The 25,954-nt window shown below is 41.0% G+C and overlaps 1 protein-coding gene across 2 annotated transcripts in view; it reads right to left on the reverse strand.

Moving 5' to 3' along the window:
• Positions 1 to 3,481: 3,481 nt before the first annotated feature.
• Positions 3,482 to 25,954, reverse strand: part of FRMD3 (FERM domain containing 3) — a 182,251-nt gene continuing 159,778 nt past the window's right edge. For both annotated transcript variants that reach the window (XM_083186217.1, XM_083186223.1), the window contains 4 exons: positions 24,541 to 24,615; positions 23,239 to 23,307; positions 17,459 to 17,586; positions 3,482 to 9,152 (listed from right to left, as the gene is read on the reverse strand). In XM_083186217.1, coding sequence (XP_083042343.1) covers positions 8,557 to 9,152; positions 17,459 to 17,586; positions 23,239 to 23,307; positions 24,541 to 24,615 — 868 coding nt within the window. In that variant the 3' untranslated portion in view covers positions 3,482 to 8,556. The remainder of the gene's footprint in view (positions 9,153 to 17,458; positions 17,587 to 23,238; positions 23,308 to 24,540; positions 24,616 to 25,954) is intronic.

The following is a 25,954-nucleotide window of genomic DNA, read 5'->3' on the forward strand; positions in this document are numbered from 1 at the left end:
TTTTCCATTAAGTTCTGAAGTACCTTGAAGTTGTCCTTTTTACCAATTATGCAGCCAATCTTGAATAACCCCTGATGAAGTCTTCTAGACGAAGCGTGTTGGATTCTTCTGCATATTGACCTGATAACGTCTACAAATGTGAAGTAGTAAAAAGATCTGCTTTGCCCAAGAAAACCATCCTTATACATTGGACTAGTCGGTCTGCTCCCTCACTTATAGAAGTTAAGCAGAAACTGATCCAAATTTTATATTGTGACAGGCGCTCTACGATCCCTGATGTTGAGACTGGTGTGGAGAAATTTTATAAAAAATGGGAGTATTTTATTAATACCCTTGATGCCCAGTCTCAAGATCACATTATGAGACTATTTGAAAACACCTCCTGGAGCTTGCTGCGTCGTATAGCGACTGGTAACTGAAATCCTTGACCAATCAGTTTTACGCAATATCCCTACCTTACTCCAGTGACTCCGGATCTACTGTCCTTGATATCTCACTTTATATTCCCCTATACTGTCTCCCTTATGTTTGCCCCCCCCTCCCTTGTTTGTCTGTCTTTCCCCAGTACAGCTCCTTTATTTTGAAGCTTAGTTTCATTTTATTTTATTTTATTCTTTTCTGTATTTGATATAATTGTACCTTCTAGGATTTTTTTTTTTTTCTTATTGATGTCGAGCAATGTTATTTGTGCATGGCGCTGTCGAATATGACTGTTGTATACACCGTATCTGTACCATGATGCTGTCATGTTCTGCTTATATTTTCTTCGGTCATCTGTTTGACATTTGTTTCTTTATTCTGTATTGAAAACCCAATAAAATATCTTTAAAAAAAAAAAAAAAAAAGATCTGCTTTGCATGAAGTTTTATCAACCATTTTCAGAAAAACAATACTGTATATGCACTTTCCTACTGCTCATTTGTTTGAATTTCCAGTTGAAAGATTAAAGGTGCATACACACTGAACAATTTTTTTGACCAACTTTTTTGACCAATTTCGTTAATTTCGGCCACTCTGAACGAAATTGGTCGAAATATCTTTCAGTGCGTTTGCGACGAATGACGAATGATGATGAGCATACATGCCAGTTGTTCATAAAGGTTGTTCGTCAACTGTGCATGCAGCTCAATTTGGATATGTTTTAAAAAGAGCCTAAAAACTGTAGCTAGATCTTTCGTCTGTCGTCAATATCTTTCATCGACATCTTTTGTCCAGGACACTGGGTTCAAGGGAAATGTCTTTCAACAAAATTGGTCAAAAAAATAGTATTTTGTATGCACCTTAAGGCTGTAAGAGGTCTAATACTAGACCCAAACATCTCACCATTGTCATGTTGTATTCCATTTGGGGCCCCCAACAGGGAATTGTGTGTAATAGGCAGCCTTACATTCTGCAATATTTCAAATAGCTGTGGACCTGCTCAGGAGACAGCCGGACAGCACACCGCTGTGTGCCCAGCTGTCACTTTGCTTCTGTTCTGCCGGATGAGCCAGCGTGCAAAAGCAGCGGCTGCAGGTCGGGGGGAAGTGGTACGGTGTACCTGCAATATATTTCTTACAGGTATGCCGTACCCCCTTGCTTGCACAACTGCTGTTAATGTGTGTCTGAGCACAGAAAAGCAATCGAGAGGTATTGAATTATGGTATTCTTTCATGGAATTTTATTAGGGATTGTCAGAAGAATACTATACAAAACAATCTGGATGTTGACATAGAAATGCGAAATTTACTTCATACAAAGATCATAAGGCTTTAATGACAGGTAGAATTTTTCATTGTATACAACAGGAAGATACACATATAGATTTATCAATAAAGTCCCAGAGTTGTGTTTTTCAATAAGACAAACCACAAAACACATTTTAATTACATACATACATACCACTATTCAACAGTATCATCATAACCAACTAGACAAAAAGCCGTTCCTATACACATGGCTGATCACCCAAAATAAATCTTTTTTTGTCATCTGGACCACCTTTCTATGTGCTTTTAACAAATAGACCTGGTTTAGCTCCAAAATTGTCAGGAACCTATCACAATCTCTCACAGCTGTCAACTGTCAATAAGTATACAGCAGCAAATACTTATTTGTTTTTCTTGCAAAGATTTTGATCCCTATGTTCAAAGTTGAAAGATATTTTAAAACTAGGGACGATCAAATGTTAAATTAATTACCATGAACTGGTGTAAATTTCTGCTTCTAAAAACACCACATGATCTTTTACAATGAAGTCATATGTTAGTTCAAGAACATCGATTCCAACTTTAAGGACCAATACTGTACCTGTATTTGCCTCCCATGATGATAGCTCCCATCCTGCAGCATATGTTTTATATATTGCAGTGAACAGCCCACTAAGCACATCAATTTATTTTACTTATTAATATTTTTTTTTTTATGTGACTCATATCTACACATTTCAAAGATTCGGATCTCTTGAATGCTTCGCAGTGGACCCGATTCTGATTTTAAAGTAAAGCAAAAAAAAAAGGGCAAGTACAGTACCTTACTATCTCGCACAAACCATGTTGCAAGGCAATGCGAGCAAAAGCTGGCTACTTTTGCATGCAGCCCACAAATGTCAAGACGGCTTCATTTTTACACTGCAATTTAACACTAGTGTGTACCCAGCTTCAATCTCTCTGCATGTTACATCTGCCCCACCTGCAGTGCAAGGTTTTGAATTTGAATTTTGTTTTCTTCCAAATCAGAATCAGGCCCTTAGTAGGATCCTTAGTAGCAGTGAGCTATTCACAACAAATACCTACAGTATACATGGTTATTTTGGCCTGTCAGTGCATTTAAAATGAAAATAAACTAGCATGCAATACTGATTATATAAAACAGCTAATTGCATCCTTCCCAACTTTTCAGAACTAGAGACGGGACCCCCTCCAGGAGCCGAAGGTAAGTCCCATACACCACGCCCCCTGGATAATGCTGGGTACTTCTTTACTTTCACGGCGCCACTCTAGATAGGACAGATAGGATACTAGATAGGATACGATTTGTATGCGATTTGACATAAGATATCGCATAAGATATAGGATAGGACAGATAGGATACTAGATAGGATACGATTTGTATGCGATTTGACATAAGATATCGCATAAGATATAGGATAGGACAGATAGGATACTAGATAGGATACGATTTGTATGCGATTTGACATAAGATATCGCATAAGATATAGGATAAGATTTACTATCCATTTCATTACCCCAATATCCACTAGGGCGTGGAGTTGATTTTATATAGCGTGGCGAGCGCAGCGAGCCACCGAGCCCGAAGCGTGGCGAGCCCCGCGAGGGGACACGGATGTTGTTTGAAAGCAAGTCCCCAATATCGCATGCCATTTGCATGCAATTCCATAAAATACATTCCGTGTGCGCTCGCCACGCTTCGGGCTCGGTGGCTCGCTGCGCTCGCCACGCTATATAAAATCAACTCCACACCCTAGTGGATAGTGGGGTAATGAAATGGATAGTAAATCTTATCCTATATCTTATGTCAAATCGCATACAAATCGTATCCTATCTAGTATCCTATCTGTCCTATCTGTCCTATCTAGTGGCGCCGTGAAAGTAAAGAAGTACCTAATGCTGTTTTGGAGGGTGGGACAGCGGGACAATCCTCGAATAACAGAAATGTTCAGCTAAAATCTGCACAGTTGGGAGGTATGGAATTACATAATTCCAGGGTTGCCGACTTTCAAAAAATCCTCTCCGGGAGAAGCCCGGAGAGGATTCTTGCATTACGCGTTTTGGGGGCGGGGCTTAACTGTGACGTCATTAATCCCCGCCCCCATTACAGCAAATAGCCGAAATAACTGTTATCCGTGGAGGGGGCGGGGCTAAAACGTCACGATTGTGCCGTTTTAGCTCCGCCCCCTCCCCTAAGACCCGCGGAATGCGGCATATAAATACCGCGATCGGGGGGCTCAGTGGGGGTCCCCCTGATTCCGGGAGGGTTGCCCACCCTTCCGGGGGCCGGGAGGAAGGACCCGATTTTCGGGAGACTCCCGCAAATTCCGGGAGGGTCGGCAACCCTGCATAATTCATATATAAATCCAAAACTTACAGGAACTTATTAGGAAATCCCCTGTTTTATTACTACTTATTGTAGTATTTTTGTTACACACACACCAGTCTGTTCCCAAATATGCTGAAATATATGTTAAGCTATGATTTCCTTATGGGCATCTGGGAATGGACCGCACATATTACCTGTGATTGCCATATAATTAAATATAAGGTATAGCTCAGTTCCTGTGACTGGTTATATCCGTTCACCTTATCAAAAACTCACTAAAAAAGTGCTGCATGTTCTGCCATGTGGTGACAGCAATATACTGAACGTCTGCTACTTATTTTCAGTTAACAGCTGGGAGAGACTGACAACATAACATCATTCTGAACATTACAGCTTTATTTCTGTGTCACTTTCATGGAAGCCATCTACTTTCACCAACCCTGATCTGCACCTGCTTTAACCTGAATCTGCTTATTCTTTGTTTTAGTAATACAATGTTACTAGAGGAACAAATGCATTGCAAGTACACTAAGATGAGGTCTATAGAGGCACTGAAGCATTTAATACCCTGCTCAGTAATGGAAGAAATGAAGAACCTCTAAACTGAGACTACAGTATGACAAGTCACACATTGCATTAAGTTCATTATTCCAGTAGCACAATACATGGACATTTGCAAATGTGCCATTGAAACAAAATGAAAAATAATTTACTTTAAATGATCTGGTTCGTATTATAATACACTGTATTGGGTTTCATTCACAGTTTTCCCTGCTGCTTGAGCAACAGCAGGGCCATCTTTTGTAAGCCCTGCACAAAGCAATTCACTGGGGTCTCCTAATCACTCATTCATGGGAACCAATTAAAAAATATGTATAATATGCCCCTCCATCGGTACTGTGCCATCTCTCCACATGCTTCAATGCAGTGAAAGGCTGTCGGCATTCTGATAGGTGGATAGCTCTGGCTATCCACCAATCAGCATTCTGATAGCAATTCACAGTTTGAAGCTCCCTAGTTGCTCTGATTCACCCATGCCTGTACACTAAGATGCCTTGGGCAACACACAACAGTACTCAGTTTATACAAAAAAATAGGCTTGCTATAAATATACAACAGTTAAGTATTCTATTGAAAGACTTTGACAGATTTCCTTTAACTTGGTGCTGGAGAAAACAGCTGATTGTTAGCTTTATCTACTAGAGCAGGGCTGGGCAATTGCGGCCCTCCAGATGTTGATAAACTACACATCCCATGATGCTTTGCATTAGTTTTGCTATGTGGCCATGCTGAAACTGATGCAAGGCATGCTGGTATGTGTAGTTCATCAACATCTGGAGGGCCGCAATTGCCCAGCCCTGTACTAGAGGATGAGGTGGGATCCACCAGCTGAAACTCACAGGTGGTGGTGAAGTTTTATCATTCTAAATATAATAATGTATAATGCGCAGCAACACACACATCATATCTACAATAAGAATGCTAACCTTTAACTAACCCCTGTGATCTATGTTATGTAATCTTATGGGATTCTCTGTCACTTCCTGGTTCCATGTTTACGTCAGTAATGTCCAATCAGTATTCAAATATAAAGAGAGATATTATTTTCTGAAACTTTATAGACTGGAAGTAAATGCAAATCAGACTTGCCTTTATTCCATAGAAATGTGTTGGGTTTGGAGTTTTAGAGGATTGTCTGTTTCAAAAGTATACGCTGTACAATCTTTAAGGTAGACATATAATTAAAATACATTTTAATATGTAAATACTGCAACTTATATGATTTTTTTACTTTAGGATTTCTTTGGTGCTTGTTAAATAGCCAACATTCTAGTTTTTAATGGGACTGTCCCACTATTAAATTAAATAAAGGGGTAAAGTGGTCAGGATTTTGTTGGGCAGTTCTGAGCAGGCCCTATTTTCTACTGATTTATAGTTGATATACAGTATTTAAAGGTTACAATTAATCAAAACTATACAAATAAATATCAAATGTCTCGCTACATTATATTACACAAAATATTTCTGATGATTCTTTTGATGACTTACATTCTTAAAAGGATAACGAACTGTAATTATTGTGTAGTAGATATTTGCCTTACACTTTCCTCACCTTAGAACAGGTTGGCAGGAGATAAAAGAGAGGGTTGTCATGAAACAGGTGCTAGGGAGAGAGTATAGATTGTAGGGATAAAAAAGCTGGGATGGGGTATATGTGTATGTGTGTTTAGGGTGGGGGGGGGGGGGGCGGGGGCATGTTAGGGTAAAGCACCCCAAAAGAGAGGATCCTGTAATAAAGGTAGTATCAATCATTCTCTGTGTACCATTGTAATTTACCACTTTCTTTTGTCATTTCCTTCTTTATTTCCTCAGTCTCTTTCTGTCTCTCAGCCTCCCTCTCACAGTCTGTCTCTCAGTCTCCCTCTCATGTCCTGTCTCTCAGTCTCCCTCTCACGGTCTGTCTCTCCCCCTCACCTCTTGTCTCTCAGCCTCCCTCTCATGGCCTGTCTCTCAACTTCCCTCTCAAGATCTGTCTCTCAACCTCCCTCTCACGATCTGCCTCTCAGCCTCCCTCTCACGGTTTTCCTAGCTGCCTCACTTACCTCTCTCATCTCTTCTTCATGCTTGATCTGTATTTCCATAGGTCCCTTAATGTTTTGTATAATGACATGACGACTCTCCCCATCCTGGGCAGACTGCATGTTTCTCTGGTGTAGATGTATGAAGCAGTGATAATGGAGGAGAAGTGATAAAGTGCCTGGTACGTTACCACCAGCCAATCAGCTCCAAACTTTCCATTTTTAAACCCATCCTGTTACTTAACAGCAAGGAACTGATTGGCTGGTGATAAAGTACACTTTATCATTCTCCTCCCTTACATAGTTACATAGTAGATAAGGTAGTTACAAGCAGATAGCTTATCCCTTCAATAGCTTATCCCTTGTTATATAGTATATTCTGATATTGTTATCACTTATCACTGCTTCATACATCTACCCCTCAGTTCCGAGTGATATCCATGCAGAAACATCACTATATCTAGTCTAAACAAAAAGTGCATTTCTTTTTCACAAGTGGCATAAATTGCATCTTTCAATATTTCATTTTAGAAAACTCCATATAAAGTCTTGTGATATGTGGCCAGTTTAACTTAATATAATTTAAATAAGTGATACATGCTGAGCATATAATAACATATTAATATAAAATAATAAAAGGACTGATGCAAAATTGAAGTCAATTGAGTGTATATTAATCAAAGGTATTGTGCTCGGACAAATAGCATATTTCCGCCCATATACCCACTGTACACATATGGAGTTACACATGCCTCTGCACTGGCAGCCTATGTGCAAAAGGTTTACTTCCAATCACCATTATCAGTGTGTACTTGCACCTATCCCTATATTTGTTGGAAGAGATTTACCTTCAAACAGATGTATATAGACTTACTTTTTTGTCCACATCGTGTGAATATGCCCTTACCCCGTCAAACCCACATTTGGGATGCAATCAAGATCACGGCAGGATCCTGACGGTCAGAATACTAACGGTAAGTGCTGGGGTTAGTACTAACTAGGGAAAGGGTTAGAGTTAGAGGTGGGTTAGGGTTAAACTACTTACTATGATCCCCCATAATTTGGACCATCGGGCTGCCCTGTCAGCAACCTGACCATTGGGATTATCAATGCCAGGATTTTGTACCCAACCCCTATTCCACCTCTCCATTAATAAGTGCAGATACATTCCAAAAGAATTCTACCATTTCCTGAGCATACACAAAGCCAATTCACACAAGATTTGGTATACAAACAGTCGTACCTTCAACCCTGCATCAGCTCCAAAGTCTATTTTCTACTAGGGCAGTCATCTCTGATATACCAGCTAACTACCTCGAAACGTACTGTGCAAATTTAACCGAGACACAGATTGGAAAAGAAAAACAACATTCAGAAAAAAAAGCAATATTGCAAGTCATCTAAAAATATTTTTTTCAAACATGCTCTTGTGCATTAAAGTTTTAGGTCTGTACAATTAAATAAGTTAAGAAGACTTATTTCTTTACTACAAATTTACCAAAATATTTGAACACATAAAAAGTTAAGAAAATAAAACCAGCAAAAATGTTGCTTGTATAGGCATCGGTTAACCCTTCCATCGCCAGGGAAGACTATACTCCTACGGTGTGTTTCAGTGCTCTCTGGCATGAAAGGAGTTAGGGGACATTAACACTGAGGTTTATATTCAAAATGACTCTTCCAGAATGCGCCAAAGACCTCCAGGACAAATCACTTTTTTTTTGCTTTCAGCACACCAAAATGTTGACTGCTAAAAAATATATACATAATTACCCCACTATACAGTAAAAAAAAGCAAGAAAATCAAGAAATTTTACAATGTACTTCATTATTTTTGGTAACAGTTTCAATGACCCATTGGATATTAAAAATACATCTTTGTGATATGTGGGGAAGAATAATATTGAATATAGCCCTCAGTTGTCAATATTGCAGTCATTTAAGAACTGTTAGCGACATTAAGTGCTGAGTTGATTTTACATGCCAGCCACTTCCGGAGAGGACAATAGAACTCGTTGTGGAACTGCTCAAATTCCGGGGTCTGGCGGATTTCATGAAGAAAGGAAACGTCAATGTCCGACTCCAGAAGGACAAGGAGCAGTGGAAGGAGCACCAACAGCAAGCCCAAGGTTACCAAGAGAAGCCGGGAGAAGCTCTTAAGAAATGCATTCAGCTGCATATTTCCCATCAGGAAGTTGTAGCTCATGGTAAGCGCTTTCCTGGCAGCCTTCAACTCTTCCTCCTCTGCAATCAAAAATGCATGTTCATCTGCCTCAAACTCCTCAAAAGAATCAGCATTGTCTCTCTCACATTCTGGCCTCAGTGAGCTATTAAAGAGCATCTCAACCCCCTCATCTACTGGTGTGGGCAACAAGCTAGCACTGGGGTTATACACCTGCTCTGAGATTGTCAGAGGCTCTTCTTTCTCGCTCTCTTCCACATCGTGTCTAACGTCTGGCATCAACTCTATGTCTCTGGCAGGGGAGTTACCAGGGACAGGGATAGAGACATAATTTTGCTGTGACAGCAGTATACCTGAAGAAAGAAACAAAATATTAGTAATTTGCCTGAATTCACGTACATTTTGGTTGTCACATTTGCTGAATTTAAATAACCGTGTTCAACAAGAGATTTTATTTGAAAAGGTACGGTTAGCACACAGGATTTACTGTGAGACGATGTGTATTTGTTAGACAATTGTGTCATTGTGCAACACTCCACATTGTGATGGTGACCTGTGTTGGTCATTAGTATTGTGGATTACCTCTGAAATTATAGTTCTCTCTATTTATATGAACACAAAAATAAAACAAAATCCAATCTCATCAACAGTTAGCTGCTCCGTGCTGATTCTGGGTTACCACCCCACAAACCAGATACACCAACACAACAGTGAACCAGCCCAGAAGCGCTGTCTTTATGCAAGGTGAAGGACTGGTTTCCTCCTTAAATACTAATTCCTTTTCTTTATGATGATCACAATCTCAGAATAAAAACAACAAATAAATGTCCCGTAAGTCATAGAACGTAACGTTTCAAGTTATTTGGGGTGTAGACTTTCCGAATTGACCCCATTACCTCTCCCAAACAGTCCCTTCCTGTCAATCACTCTGTTTTTAAATCCTCAATGCATGTGGCATCGCAAAGGTACCTGCTGAGTGCTGCGAGCTGCGTGCTATAGCGGTACATGCGTATATGTACAGTTGCGTGAACATCGCTATTGCATACAAATCTGAATAAGAATCAGGTTCTCTGTGAATATTAATTTATAAATAGGCCCCTTAGGCTATTCTGAACAGCTGTACAATCCTGTGCTACACTATAGTGTGGTTACATACACACATACTGTACACTGTGGGCGGTATTCAATGTGAATACCGGCGACGTGCAGCGAATCCTGTTTAGGATTCGCTGCACATTCGCCACTGGTCGCCGCGTTCCGGAGCCTCGCCGGCTCCAGTATTCAACAAGTCAGGGGCTCGCTGCCTGAGGACGGTGGCAGGCAGGGAGATGTAAGTCTCCCTGCCTGCCCCAGAGCGTATGTGGGGGGGAGGTGGGCTCCCCGGGTGCCAGGCAGCACAGGATGCCCCCGGGGGTGCCAGCAGGGGACCGGGTATATTCACTACACCCGATCATGCATATGTAACGATCGGGTGCAGTGAATATATGAATATCTAATGAGCGACTCGGCTCCGGCACCCCCTGCTGGCTGATCAGTGTAAAAAAATATATATATATATATTTTTTTTATTAAATATATATTTATGTGCTTACAGCACATGAATAAAAATAGCATGCCCCTCCTCAGAATAAAATTCCTGATTTTTTGACACCAAATGTAAAAAACAAAACTCTTTATTTTAAAAGTTCACATTCCACTTCACCATAAAAAGATAGCGATTGCTACTCGGTGAATCATGGCGAAAAAAACCTTGAAATGTATTCGCCATCTGGTCATTGAATAGGGTGATTCACCGTTTTTGTCAAAAATTCGCCGTACAGCACAAAATCGCCATAAAAACATGGCGAATCAGCCTCATTGAATACCACCCTGTGTCCAAGATGTAGTGTTGTAACATACTTGATAGAGTGTAAGTGAAAAGGACAATACTGTATATAATGAAAAAATAAACTACATACATATTACTACTACAGGATGCATTTTAAAAAGGACAAATAACACAATTGTTTTTCTTTTTTTTAACAAATACTAGATATTAAAACATTTATAACAATGGATGATGAAACAGAGGTGACAATATTATACAAATAAACATTGTAATGAGACAATGTCACCAGGGTAGAACTGTTAAGGGTCATCTACTGCAGATTTATTATAGTAAGAAATGTTGTCATTTTAATTGATAGCAATCGCTATATCGATGCCTAAAAATCTAACCCTCAATTATCAGGTATCAGTTTATGGCACGGGATCTCTGACTTGATACCAAGATAGAGCTTTATGCTGGAGCACAGAATAATCAGCCAGTAGCTGATTGTACAAACAGGTGCCGAGAATCAGTTGTTAATAACATCATATCTGACTGTTTTGAGTATTGGAGGACTGGACTCAAAATAAATGGATATTATTATTAATATTATTATACAGCTCTGGATATTAGATGATGATAATGCTGATTATGGTTATTGTTATATATTATCGACATTATTCCGTTCATAGGTTAACATTATTGTACATACTAGGTTTAATACATATATTTTAAAAATGATTCAGTAAATATTATAGAAACATTAAATATATCTTGTTATATACTCTATTATATACTCTACTATTATATATCAGTAATAAGTCACAAATGTCTATGTCCAGCAATCTCCCCTCTAATGACGGCACAAGTACCTGAAGCCCAGTGTGGAGCAGACTGACACAGACTACTGTATAAAACAGCCCATGTATGAACACTGTGGGGAAGAGAGAAGTAAAAGAGGTTTTACCAGCGCTTGTTGCTTTGATCCTAGAGCCAAACTTCAGTAAGCGTATGAAGATCTCTTTGCTGGAGTGATTCACCATGCGCAAATAAACGCTTTTGGTAGTCTTGATTTTAACCAAGCACTTCACCATGGCTGGTTTTTTGCTAGCTGTGCCATGCACCAGCCTGATAAAGCACTGACAATGATGGACTGCAATATGCCAGGGCCAGAAATGTTTATAGCAAGAGAGAAGAATAGGAAGGTCATATAAACAAAGCCAGGGATTTAGATGGGAGGATAAAGTGATCCACCACTCTAATAATAACACTTAGCTGCGGAACTCTGCAATGCCGCCTTTCTCACTTCTATCCATATATATATAAATATCTATACAGATGGTATAGTCAACTCATTGAGGTTACCTAACTATGACTTTCCAGATTTATATATTAATAAAAAGTCTGCAAGATAAGAATACTTTCAAAAATAGTGTGTTAATCGTTTCTTTTTATCAGTTAAAACAATGCAAAGTGAATGAACAGAAGATAAACTAAATCAATACAATTTTTCGTGTGAGCATCCTTTGCCTTCAAAACAGCATTACTTCTTCTAGGTATAGTACACTTGCACAAAGTCAGGGAATATATTTTAGAATTATAATCAGGTGAATGGTACCAATCATCATACAAAACAGGTGATAATGATCTTCATTATCATTCATATGTAGGTTGAAACACAGTCATTAACTAAAACAAAAACAGCAGTGTAGGAGGCTTAATAGCCAAACTCTGCTACAAAGGTGAGGTCATATCACATGTCATACACCAGGTCAAGACTGAGCACAGAAACAAGTTGCAATGTAGTTATACTGTATCAGCAAGGCCTCTCCCAGGAAAAGATTTCAAAGCAGACTTGGGTTTCACAATGTGCTGTTCAAGCTCTTTTGAAGAAGCACAAACAGACGGGCAATGTTGAGAACCACAGATGTAGTGGTTGGTCAAGGCAACTTTGTACATTAGATGAAATACACATCATGCCTACCTCCATTTAAAATCGGAAAATCTCCAGCAGTGCCATCAGCTCTGAACTGACAGAAACCAGTAGGGCCCAACTAAACTAATCTAATGTTTGGAGAAATCTGGCCACAATTGGTCTTCATGAAAGAATTGCAGCCAAATGTCCATACCTTCGACATGAAAACAAGCCCAAGCAACTCAACTAAGCACAGAAACATAGGAACTGGCGTGCAGAAAAATGGCAGCAGGTGCTTTGGACTGATGAGTCCAAATTAAATATTTAAACATTTGCCTGTAACAGAAGGCAGTTTTTTTGGCAAAGGACTGGAGAGCGGTACAATACTGACTCAGGCAACAGTGAAGCATGGTGAAGGTTGCAAATGGATTTGGGGATTTGGTAAGAAATAATGGGGTTCTCAATGCTGAGAACTACCAACATGTACTTATCCATCATGCAATACTATCAGGAAGGTGTCTGATTAGATTAAAATTAAATTTAGTTTAACAAATGTTAATTAGATCATGTGTGTGGTCTGACCTATTTAACCTTTGTGGCTACAGAAAACCACAAAGTTCTCGTATCTTTATTATGGGAATTTCTTTCCCATAGTGAAATACAGTGAGCTCCACTTTGACAGATCAACGAAGTTCAGTGGAGCACTGATTACATGGCACTCCCTTATTGGCTGCTGGTTCCTGCAAGTGACAGACGTCACCCAGGGGCCCGGCAGTCTGGGGAAGGGATCCCATCTGGATTTAGATGAGTATTTTTTTTGACAGGTACCCCTATTGGATAATACATGGACAAGTGGACCAAGGCCATGGGTCAACATAGGTAAGTATGTGTGTATGTCGGCATGTATGTTAAATAACGTTCTACTTTCACATTGTTTGTTAGTGGGGGGGTTTTCTTCAGCTGTAGTGTCTTTGGGCCGTTTAATGACCTGCATGCTGATACTTGTGGTTCTCCAAATATCAACATGCAGGGGAGGCTTTCTGAGACTTTTAGTTCCTCAGCCAAAAAACAATATTATTTATTTTTAAATCAAAAATCTATCAACTCTGCACCCACTGCCGAGGGATGCCAGGGATAGACCTGGGCTCTAGCCCTGGCCCTTGGGACTCCAGCCAGGGCTCACTAGTTGGGGGGTTAATGCTACGGCCACAGGGATCAATATAAATGTTATGGCATTACCGTCTTGGCTAGTGGAGCCCGATGCTGGCTTAGAAAATACAGGGGACCCCTACGTCTTTTGTCCCCCATATTTGTTAAAACAGGACCAGTCCAAGAGCCTGGTTCTGGTTGTTAAAATACAGGGGGACCCCAGCAATTTGTGCCTCTGTATTTGCACAACCAGGATTGGCCCAAAGAGCCAAGGGCTGTTTATGCTTAGGAGGGGGGACCCTACGCCATTTTTTTAAAACATGGTCTAAAAAAATTTGCACCTTTCATTGACTTAGAAATCACTAGAAATCGCTTAAGATTTCTGTTTCACCCTTTAAACTCGTACCATCTTACATTTGTGATTTGTTTATTTAGCACCTTCTAGAACAGGGTTGGCCAAACCATGGCTCTTGAGACTGCATGCGGCTCTTTTCTTAATGAGATTCGGCTCAATAGTTTTTATTATTCTGTAATTCTATCAATTTATATCGATAGCAGCAATACAACATCCTAAAAGAAATGAACATATACATATTCCATAGCAAATGGTGCTTGACTACTGTGTTAATTTTTAATTTATGGATTATTAGATGAAAACATTTTTTATATCAGTACTTAAAATTGCTAGAATTCAATCACACACATATTGGATGCAAACCTAAAATATGGACAGACCCACGATGCACTAGGTACAGAACAATGCACACACAAGCCAGAGAAAGTAGGGGCAAGATTTTGCAAGCAGGGTGCAGAAAGTTTGAGTAGCTGAATAAGCGGAAAGAAGGGATAAGGCTGAGGTCCAGATAGGAACAACAAAAGGGCATGGCTTACTTTTTAGCAGGTTTACAGCAGTAGTCAGTTTGAGGCATAGTAAATTAGATCATAACACATACAGTATAAAAAGAGCCTAAACTCACTCAAATGGTTTCTAGCCTGGGGTAGGTCCTTTGCTCAGATGCTGGTTTTCTCTGGGGGTCTCGGAGAAAAAGTTCAGAAGTCAGACGCAGTTTTCTGCGATCCCTTAGGCTGACAGTTGTGTATGTATTGTTGGAAATAAAATTAGTACAGATGCGCCCTCATGCAACTAGCCTCAATAAGTCAGGTGATGTAAAGCACCTGGAAAAAGTAAGCTGCCTGGTCCCGTGTGACTGTCAATTTACATGGAAATGCATCTTATGCCAGGCAAACACAGTCAGATAAAATACCTGAAAAACATTTTATCTGGCAGTGCAAAATATCATGGTATATAAGTCACAGTATATGTCACATGATATTGGTGGGAGGTGCCATTTCCCTGTGTCTTCCCAGGAAAAAGGGGTAATGTCCTTCTATCTGCGGCAGGTCTCTAACCTTGTCAGATCAGAATGAGACTTAGGGGAAATTGAATTAACAGTGGGAAATTACTGCAAGTGAAAAAGGGTGGTAGTCTCAGGCTGTAACGCACGTGGATATGCAATTTACATTTTCCACAGAAGCCCCTTGCTAATGCCCAGTGTTTCTATGAAAAGTTCATGACACCTGTTAGACCCCACTAGTTATCAGGCATTTTTTTGTTCACGTCTGAAAGTTAAAAACAAAAATCCCCAATAAGATGGGCTCTCTTCTGGTGGAGAGTTCACTTTGGGATTTCCGCAAAAGCCTGGGGGATCAATTGGTCTGTTGTAAATATACCTCAGCTAATTTGAATTCCCCATAAGGTACATTTTTCAGGTTAAAGATGCCCGACACTAGGAGACCTGGGATGCAGAGATGGGCTGTTTGGTGCGATGGCAGCAGTAATATATGAGGACACATCTGTATATAAGTTATCTGACATGTAGCCCTAAATACACAGATTCCTGAAGACATACTGACTGATGTTCTGATTGTTATCAGGTTCTTGATTATCATTTTATTGATACAGTGCCCCTGTATACTATACATAGAATAATAAATAAATGATGTACCATAGCCTTGTTTACCCAGAAAAGCATACTGGCTTTTTTTTAACAATGTTTTTTTATGCTTCTCCAGTGCCAGGGAAGGGTGGAGAACAGTGCCATATGACAACTATGCACAAACAACTTTTACAAACAGCTGTATATGAAAGACCATTTTGTTTTATACATTCATAGATACTGATTCTGAGTGTACCACAAAAATATGTGTTCCCCCCCCCCCCCCCCCCGTATAACTGACCATGAGCAGTGTGCAGCTCAGGCACACGTACAGAGTTGAAAGTGTATACAGATTCGTTCAAAATAAAGTCTGGTCAGTTCATCGATTTGAACATCTGACCAGAGTTTCCATCAGAGACAGAAAATGTGCATATAAGTTTTAATTGTTTAATAACATTCTCTGGGGTAAATTTACTAAGATAGGCATTATATTTCACATGGGATGTTGCTATGGGCAACAGTGGCGTAACTATAGCTCCGCAGCCCCCGCGGTGGCACTGGGGCGCAGAGAAATTGGGGGCACCGCCGGGGGGGCTGCGGGGCTAAAGATAGCCGCAGTCTGCGTTTCGCCCGGCTCTCTGTCGGGACCTTCCTGACGTCACGGTCCCGGCCGGCTCCTGCTGCAATGAAAACTGACAATTAGAAAATGGCTGCCCCCATACTGCAGACAGTTTTCTGTCTGCAGTATGGTGGCAGCCATTTTCTAAGAGTCCGTTTTCATTGTAGCAGCAGGAGCCGGCCGGGACCGTGACGTCAGGAAGGTCCCGACAGAGAGCCGGGCGAGACGACGCAGACCGCGGGTAAGAAGGGGGGGCAGGTTAGGTGGGGGGCGCCGAATAAACGTGCGGCGGGGGGGGGCGCTGAATAGTTAGTTACGCCCCTTATGGGCAACCAATCAGACACTATATATTATCTTCTAGAAGGTACAAAGTAAATTTTAAGTAGATTGTGATTGTTTGTCCATAGCAACATCCCATGTGAAACAGAACTCCCATCTTAGTAAATGTACTCCTCTGTATCTAAAAGAGCTCAAATAATACTTTATTTAAAACTATTACAGGAATACAGAAAATTATAATAGGCCATACTTCTGCTCAGAAATAAGATTAGCGCTACACAGACTTTACATGTTTCATAGTGAAAACTGACCAATGTCTATAAAAGAACCATCTGTTTTTAAATGTATTGACTTTAATATATATCAATATAAATTTGACATTTCCTGGGCACAAATGAATAAACAGAGGTGTGCAGTGATTGCGGCAGCCAATTAGATCACTGAGAATACGTCAGCCAGGTACTGTGTTCACAACAAACCTGTCACTGAAGTCGTAACCTATTGCCTCGTATCACCTAAAGCGAATGTAGAGTGTAGAATAGAACTATCTTGGCACTTAGAAATATAATAATGAGCTATATAATAATCTGCTATGGTCTGTGCCGCCTCTATAATGCATGTGCAGTGGGTGGGATCTTGATTTGCTGCACTCATCCAATTACTACCAATGCTAGGCATACAGAGAAGAAAATGGGCCTCCGTGAAAGGGTAAGTATGGGAGCAGGGAAGGGCAGAGCATCTGACAGTGATGGGGTAGGGTATGACACAGGAGCAGGAGGGCAAGAGGGAAAGAGAATAAGAGTGAGCCTCAGGGGACAGGGCCATCCGATTACACTTCTGCCCTAGTATTTCCATTGTATATTGTCCAGTATTTTGAACATAGAATTATATGACTATATTTGTCTGGGAAGGCCACATTGTAAGAGTTGAGTAATATTTATGTACCCATTTACCTTCCTCTATTTGTGCCTCTTCCTCTTCCTCCTCACTGGGGGATGGGATGAGTGGTTGCAGCGGTTCCATATTTATAATAAGCTGCCGGTTTAAGGAGTAGGAGCTGCGACTGTGTGGTATTAGCGATCTAAATGGCAAACAAGAGAGATTTCATACTTGTGAGCATTTATGTAATACTGTATGACAAGTACCATAAAAGCTTTATTACAAATCAGCGCTCAAAACCTACTTGTTTTCTGACTGTGGCCCACATCTTCATCTGCACTGTGACAAGTGACTGCGGGCAGCTTCCCAACACAGATGGGGACTTGGAGCTGGAGGTACCTGAGCATGGAGCCATGGGGACAGCATGTGGGTGAGGCTATGGAGGCAGCATGTGTGTGTGAGGCTATAAGGGCCACTTGTATGTAAGGATATGGGGCAGTATGCTTGTGTGAGGCTATGGGGCAGCATGTGTGTGTGTGTGTGAGGCTATAAGGGACACTTGTATGTAAGTATATGGGGCAGTATGTGTGTGTGAGGCTATGGGACAGCATGTGTGTGTGAGGCTATGGGGGCAGCATGTATGTGGGGCTATGGGGGAAGCACGCATGTAAGGCAATATGGGGGAAGCATGCATGTGTGAGGATATGAGGCAGCATGTATGTGAAGCTATATGGGGAAAGCATGTGTATAAGAGGCTATTTGGGCAGTCTGCATGTGAGGCTATGGGGGCAGTGTGTGAGGCTATATGGGGAAAGCATTAGTGTGTGAGGCTATGAGGGCAGCATGCATGTGAGGATATATTGGGGCAGGATGTGTGTATGAGGCTATGGGGTCAGTATGTGAAGATATTGGGGCAGCCTGCATGTGAGGCTATGGGGGCAGTGTGTGAGGCTATGGGGGCAGTGTGTGAGGCTATGGGGGCAGTATACATGTGAGGTTATATGGGAGAAGCATGTGTGTGTGAGGTTATATGGGGGCAGTCTGCATGTGAGGTTATATGGGGGAAGCATGCGTGTGAGAGGCTATGGGGCAGCGTGTATGTGACGCTATAGAGGCAGTGTGTAAGGCTATATAGGGGAAGCATTAGTGTGTGAGGCTATGGATGCAGCGTGTATATGAAACTATATGGGGAAGCATGCGTGTGAGAGGGTATGGATGCAGCGTGTATATGAAGCTATATAGGGGAAGCATTAGTGTGTGAGGCTATGGATGCAGTGTGTATATGAAGCTATATGGGGAAGCATGCGTGTGAGAGGGTATGGATGCAGCGTGTATATGAAACTATATGGGGAAGCATGCGTGTGAGAGTGTATGGATGCAGCGTGTATATGAAGCTATATGGGGGAAGCATGCGTGTGAGAGGGTATGGATGCAGTGTGTATATGAAGCTATATGGGGGAAGCATGCGTGTGAGAGGGTATGGATGCAGCATGTATATGAAGCTATATGGGGAAGCATGCGTGTGAGAGGGTATGGATGCAGCGTGTATATGAAGCTATATGGGGGAAGCATGCGTGTGAGAGGGTATGGATGCAGCGTGTATATGAAGCTATATGGGGGAAGCATGCGTGTGAGAGGGTATGGATGCAGCGTGTATATGAAGCTATATGGGGAAGCATGCGTGTGTGAGGGTATGGATGCAGCGTGTATATGAAGCTATATGGGGGAAGCATGCGTGTGAGGGTATGGATGCAGCGTGTATATGAAGCTATATGGGGAAGCATGCATGTGAGAGGGTATGGATGCAGCGTGTATATGAAGCTATATGGGGGGAAGCATGCGTGTGAGAGGGTATGGATGCAGCGTGTATATGAAGCTATATGGAGGAAGCATGCGTGTGAGAGGGTATGGATGCAGCGTGTATATGAAGCTATATGGGGGAAGCATGCGTGTGTGAGGCTATGGAGGCAGGGTGTAAGGCTATATATGGGAAGCATTAGTGTGTGCGTGTATGGATGCAGTGTGTATATGAAGCTATATGGGGGAAGCATGCGTGTGTGAGGCAATGGATGCAGAGTGTATATGAAGCTATATGGGGGAAGCATGTGTGTGTGTGAGGCTATGGGGGCAGTGTGTGAAGCTATGGGGGCAGCAACATTACTACTAAGCAGTGAAGTCCCCATCCCTACTGCTTATAAACCTGACAGACAGGAATTAGGGATGGCATCCTTGGCTTCTCATGTCTGGATTGGGCGGTGTGATATCACTGCCAGCAGCACACTCCCAGCGTAACAATGACATAGTGGAGTATGAGGGTTAGATAAAGAAATTAAAACCACATACAATTTGGGTAATAAATCACTCTCCCCTTATATGAGAATGGATTCTGAATAAAATTAGTATAAAAATCTAATTTGTTTAATACAGTATTAAGCAATTTATTTAATTTCTAAAGATAAAAGTATGTTCTTTGCAGAAGATTACGAAACATTGGTAATAGAAATGTTCAGATTTTAGTATTCACATTTAGGAGAGGGACTATTTCATAAAAGATTATTATATATAGTATAGAGAAACAAAATGTTGGTTTTTAAATTGATTTAACCCTAGAGTGCCTTGATTTATAATCTTTGTTTTCCATGTTGGGCATATTATTTTTTTATTCTGAGGTGCACCACCAAAATATTCAAAGCTGGAAATATCAGAAGTCCTCATCCCGGCGGTAATTTTGTGTGGCCAAAATCCAGCATCAAATTGTGAGGATATGAGGCAGCATGTATGTGAAGCTATATGGGGAAAGCATGTGTATAAGAGGCTATTTGGGCAGTCTGCATGTGAGGCTATGGGGGCAGTGTGTGAGGCTATATGGGGAAAGCATTAGTGTGTGAGGCTATGAGGGCAGCATGCATGTGAGGATATATTGGGGCAGGATGTGTGTATGAGGCTATGGGGTCAGTATGTGAAGATATTGGGGCAGCCTGCATGTGAGGCTATGGGGGCAGTGTGTGAGGCTATGGGGGCAGTGTGTGAGGCTATGGGGGCAGTATACATGTGAGGTTATATGGGAGAAGCATGTGTGTGTGAGGTTATATGGGGGCAGTCTGCATGTGAGGCTATATGGGGAAAGCATTAGTGTGTGAGGCTATGAGGGCAGCCATGCATGTGAGGATATATTGGGGCAGCATGTGTGTATGAGGCTATGGGGTCAGTGTGTGAGGCTATTGGGGCAGCCTGCATGTGAGGCTATGGGGGCAGTGTGTGAGGCTATGGGGGCAGTATGCATGTGAGGTTATATGGGAGAAGCATGTGTGTGTGAGGTTATATGGGGGCAGTTTGCATGTGAGGTTATATGGGGGAAGCATGCGTGTGAGAGGCTATGGGGCAGCGTGTATGTGACGCTATAGAGGCAGTGTGTAAGGCTATATAGGGGAAGCATTAGTGTGTGAGGCTATGGATGCAGCGTGTATATAAAACTATATGGTGAAGCATGCGTATGAGAGGGTATGGATGCAGCGTGTATATGAAGCTATATAGGGGAAGCATTAGTGTGTGAGGCTATGGATGCAGCGTGTATATGAAGCTATATGGGGAAGCATGCGTGTGAGAGGGTATGGATGCAGCGTGTATATGAAAGTATATGGGGAAGCATGCGTGTGAGAGGGTATGGATGCAGCGTGTATATGAAGCTATATGGGGGAAGCATGCGTGTAAGAGGGTATGGATGCAGCGTGTATATGAAGCTATATGGGGGAAGCATGCGTGTGAGAGGGTATGGATGCAGCGTGTATATGAAGCTATATGGGGGAAGCATGCGTGTGAGAGGGTATGGATGCAGCGTGTATATGAAGCTATATGGGGAAGCATGCGTGTGTGAGGGTATGGATGCAGCGTGTATATGAAGCTATATGGGGGAAGCATGCGTGAGGGTATGGATGCAGCGTGTATATGAAGCTATATGGGGAAGCATGCGTGTGAGAGGGTATGGATGCAGCGTGTATATGAAGCTATATGGGGGGAAGCATGCGTGTGAGAGGGTATGGATGCAGCGTGTATATGAAGCTATATGGAGGAAGCATGCGTGTGAGAGGGTATGGATGCAGCGTGTATATGAAGCTATATGGGGGAAGCATGCGTGTGTGAGGCTATGGAGGCAGGGTGTAAGGCTATATATGGGAAGCATTAGTGTGTGCGTGTATGGATGCAGTGTGTATATGAAGCTATATGGGGGAAGCATGCGTGTGTGAGGCAATGGATGCAGAGTGTATATGAAGCTATATGGGGGAAGCATGTGTGTGTGTGAGGCTATGGGGGCAGTGTGTGAAGCTATGGGGGCAGCAACATTACTACTAAGCAGTGAAGTCCCCATCCCTACTGCTTATAAACCTGACAGACAGGAATTAGGGATGGCATCCTTGGCTTCTCATGTCTGGATTGGGCGGTGTGATATCACTGCCAGCAGCACACTCCCAGCGTAACAATGACATAGTGGAGTATGAGGGTTAGATAAAGAAATTAAAACCACATACAATTTGGGTAATAAATCACTCTCCCCTTATATGAGAATAGATTCTGAATAAAATTAGTATAAAAATCTAATTTGTTTAATACAGTATTAAGCAATTTATTTAATTTCTAAAGATAAAAGTATGTTCTTTGCAGAAGATTACAATACATTGGTAATAGAAATGTTCAGATTTTAGTATTCACATTTAGGAGAGGGACTATTTCATAAAAGATTATTAAATATAGTATAGAGAAACAAAATGTTGGTTTTTAAATTGATTTAACCCTAGAGTGCCTTGATTTATAATCTTTGTTTTCCATGTTGGGCATATTATTTTTTTATTCTGAGGTGCACCACCAAAATATTCAAAACTGGAAATAGCAGAAGTCCTCATCCCGGCGGTAATTTTGTGTGGCCAAAATCCAGCATCAAATTGAATATACCCCTTAGTGTGAATTATTGTGCGTATTATGCTGAGAGTAATTTTTTGTTGCAGCGTTTGAGGGCTCCTGGATGATTGACAGACAGTTGGGATTCCGACAGTCATTATACCGACGTCGGAATCCCGACTGTTAAAACCCCGATACTTGGGGTCCCGACAGCCACCAGCTATTCTCCCTTGCTGTGCCCGCAGCGTGGCGAGCACAGCGAGCCCACAAAGGGCTTCGGTGCGCTCCCCCCGCTGTCTGAGGCTGGGCAGTCGGGATCCCGATGTCAGGCTAATGACTGTCGGGATCCCGACTGTCGGTGTGCTATACCAAACCCGCATTTGAGACCCTTTAATCAAACCAGAGCTGCTTATAAAGCAATGAGGAAGATGCACCAAGCGATAAATTGAAGAGTTATAAAAAACCAGTCAATCAGCTCCTGTCATGCTACAGGCTGGGTTTGCAGCTGATAGGCTGGTTGTTTATCACTCTCCACTTTATCACTTCATGAAGCATCTTGCCCCATATGAGTTGCCCCTTTAAGACTACACAAGCAGCTTAAGGAAAACCTAGTATGGTGTGTGTACGCCCTAGTAGAGACGACTAGTCAGATTAAACAGTCATTTTTCCCCACCTATAATTTGTCTTACAAGGGGCTTTGCTCCCACCCATTCTTCCTTCCAATCCAGCCTGGGCCCAAGGAACATTGAGAAACTGTTGTAGTAAGGGCTTCATGGAGGGTTATACTAGGTAGGGAAACTAAAGACATGTTGTACTAGGGGGTTAGTTTCTAGGTAGGGAAACTAAAGACCAGCAGTGATATAGAGGACTGGAGGCTTCTTAGTTCTCAGCTCTTATATATTTACTTACAGTATATCTAAATAGTTAGGCAATGACAAGCTTATCATAAATTGTAAATTACCTGTGAACTTCTGGAGGATCCCTCTGGATCTTTGAACTTGCTTCAACAACTTCTTTTGCAACTTTCCCACTAATTTTGGAGCAAATATAAGATGGTGAATATGTGCTGCGGAATATTTAATAGAAGCATAAAATGCATTTTCATATTTTGCATGGAAAATAAGCATCAGAATAAATTATTCATCTCCTCTGTAACTCACTGTTTTTTTTATTATATTTGTGAAATAACAACTCTGAGCTGCAATCAACAGTAGTTCTTGTGAGAATTTCACATCTAGATCTTCCTAGTCTCATACCATCCAGAATTTATTAATCCTATATAATAAAGGCGTACAATGCGTCTTACCTCTATGGTGCACTGGCAGCCACAAAATGGTGCCTTACAAAGCTCTGTTCGGGCGTGAACACACACACACCTACACTCATCTTTACCCCCCCTTGACCTACTCACCTCAGCATGACAGAGCTCCGGGTCCCAGCAGCTCTATCATTTTGAAGGGCCGGTGAATAGTCAACAGACAGTATATTCTACATAAAGAATAATTTGATACATTTGTGCTAGAGAAATATTTATGGATTTTATTGTACTCTTATACTGACAATATGTTATGTGTGTGAAATAACTGAATGAGATGGTTAGAAACCTAGAATATGACAGAAACAATGATTTATTTTCTTATCTTAACAATAATCCTATTTTCATCACATGCTTTTTTAAATTATTTTACTGTGTATGTCCCCACAATAACTGCAATAGGTTCCCTAGATCTATCAAGACTTTAATTAAAAGTTCTTCCTCCTGATCTTGCTTTTCAGTCTTCCTCTCTAACATTTTAAATGGTATCCGCTAGTTAAAAATAAATCTATTTATTTTAACATACTGCCTTCCTGAGCTCTTAAATATTCTGATATAATTGAATGTTCACATCATAATATCTGGGAAAGCACCAAACCTACAATATAAACCCACAAGTGGCTCCATGTTTTTACAAGTTGCTTTACTGCCATCTAGTGATCCAATCACACATTGCAAACGGTCAAAATAAATTTACTTTCATAAGGTGTGCCAGCCATTGGTGGAGACAAATGGTTAGAGAAGTGATAAATTGGAAATAGGTTTTTGTAAGAACATTGGTTTTTAAAGACTGAGACTGATAGAGTTTGGCGTGAACTGAAGACACACATGAGTGGAAAAACTACAGGACATTTACATTTAGAGTAGTTTGAGATGCAGTTACTTATACTGTATAGGAGGAAATAAAAAGTGAAACATTATGTTTTACACATATTAAAATACACTTACCAATATCTATATCGACTCCCTTTAAATATTATATTGCTGCTTGTCACAGTCTTTACTTGACTTGATTTTGCATACCTGTAGGATGAATCATCAAAGCAAGAAGGTTATAAGCATAATTTATAACTTTTACTCGATGAATACAGTTCATACTGAGATGTAATATTTACAACTACAGGTTGTGTCATTTATAATATGATCTGTGCAGGCTTCAATAGATTAAACCAGTGGCTCACAAATTTTATTGAATCATTGAGCCCTAGAGTATCTGCAATTTTTTCACAGCACCCTTAAGATAAACGTTTTATTTTTATACATTTGGAACAAAATATTAAATTGAGTAAATTGTGCCTACCTGTCATCCTCAGGGTGAGTTATGTTTTGGTGTACAGTTGTGCATGTGTCAATACTGCCTCTCACTGTGACCATAATTATTGTATTTATCCCTGGACCACCAACCCATGGCACCCCTGCAGGAGTCTCTCAGCACTGCAGGGTGCCTAGGCACACAGTTTGGGAACCACTGGGTTAAACACCACTCACATGTTTACAATAAAATAAAATGAGTGCTCACTTGTCAAAGCAAATAATGTATATCCTATTCCCAAAAGCAAATGAAAGATCAACATCATTAACAGCATAATGCAAGTATTTAAAAATATTTGTTCAGTAGGGTGAAATTTAATGAGATGCGATTTTTAGTAACGTTCCGAAATCGCACATTGCTGCATTTTTCAAAATCGCATTTTTTTGGAAGAATTCGACTATTTAATGAGATAATAATGACTATTTAATGAGATGCAAATTTGCGGCAAAAAAAAAAGTGATATGGTGTAATTTTTAGTCATGAAAAAAAAATGGTGTGGAGTCCCCCCTCCTGATTATAACCAGTGGCTTTATTGGGGGGGTCCCCGCTCCCCAAGATACCCCATCCAGGGATGATCAGCCATGGTGCGCATGGTACAGCTGGGGACCTTATGTGAAAAGTGTCCCCTGGCTGTCGCATGACACCACGGGCTGTTGGGGACCCCCAGTTTTTTTCCCCCTCTATTTTTATAACCAGGTCTGGCTCAATGAGCCTATGCTCAGGAGGGGGGACCCCCACGCCATTTTTTTTAAAATTTATATTCTGGATGTGTGAGGAAAAAAAACGAAAAAGTGCTATTTTTACCGTAATTTGCATCCTATTAAATTTGCGATTTTCGGAAAAAGTGCAAATTTGGATTTTTATAGTGAAAAATTCGCAGTCAGAAAGTCGCATCTCATTAAATCTCTCCCATTATTTTTTATGGTAATGCATATAGAATAAACTGTGAACCTTAAATATGCTTTCAATCTAAAAAACAGCAAAAAATTCTATGTATAGCTGTATTTTGCATTCATTGCCATTAATTTCCATATTTTGGGGTTTAGGCAG

The sequence above is a fragment of the Crinia signifera genome, chromosome 1, assembly GCF_055691185.1.
Source record: "Crinia signifera chromosome 1, ASM5569118v1, whole genome shotgun sequence".
Classification (NCBI taxonomy): Eukaryota; Metazoa; Chordata; class Amphibia; order Anura; family Myobatrachidae; genus Crinia; species Crinia signifera.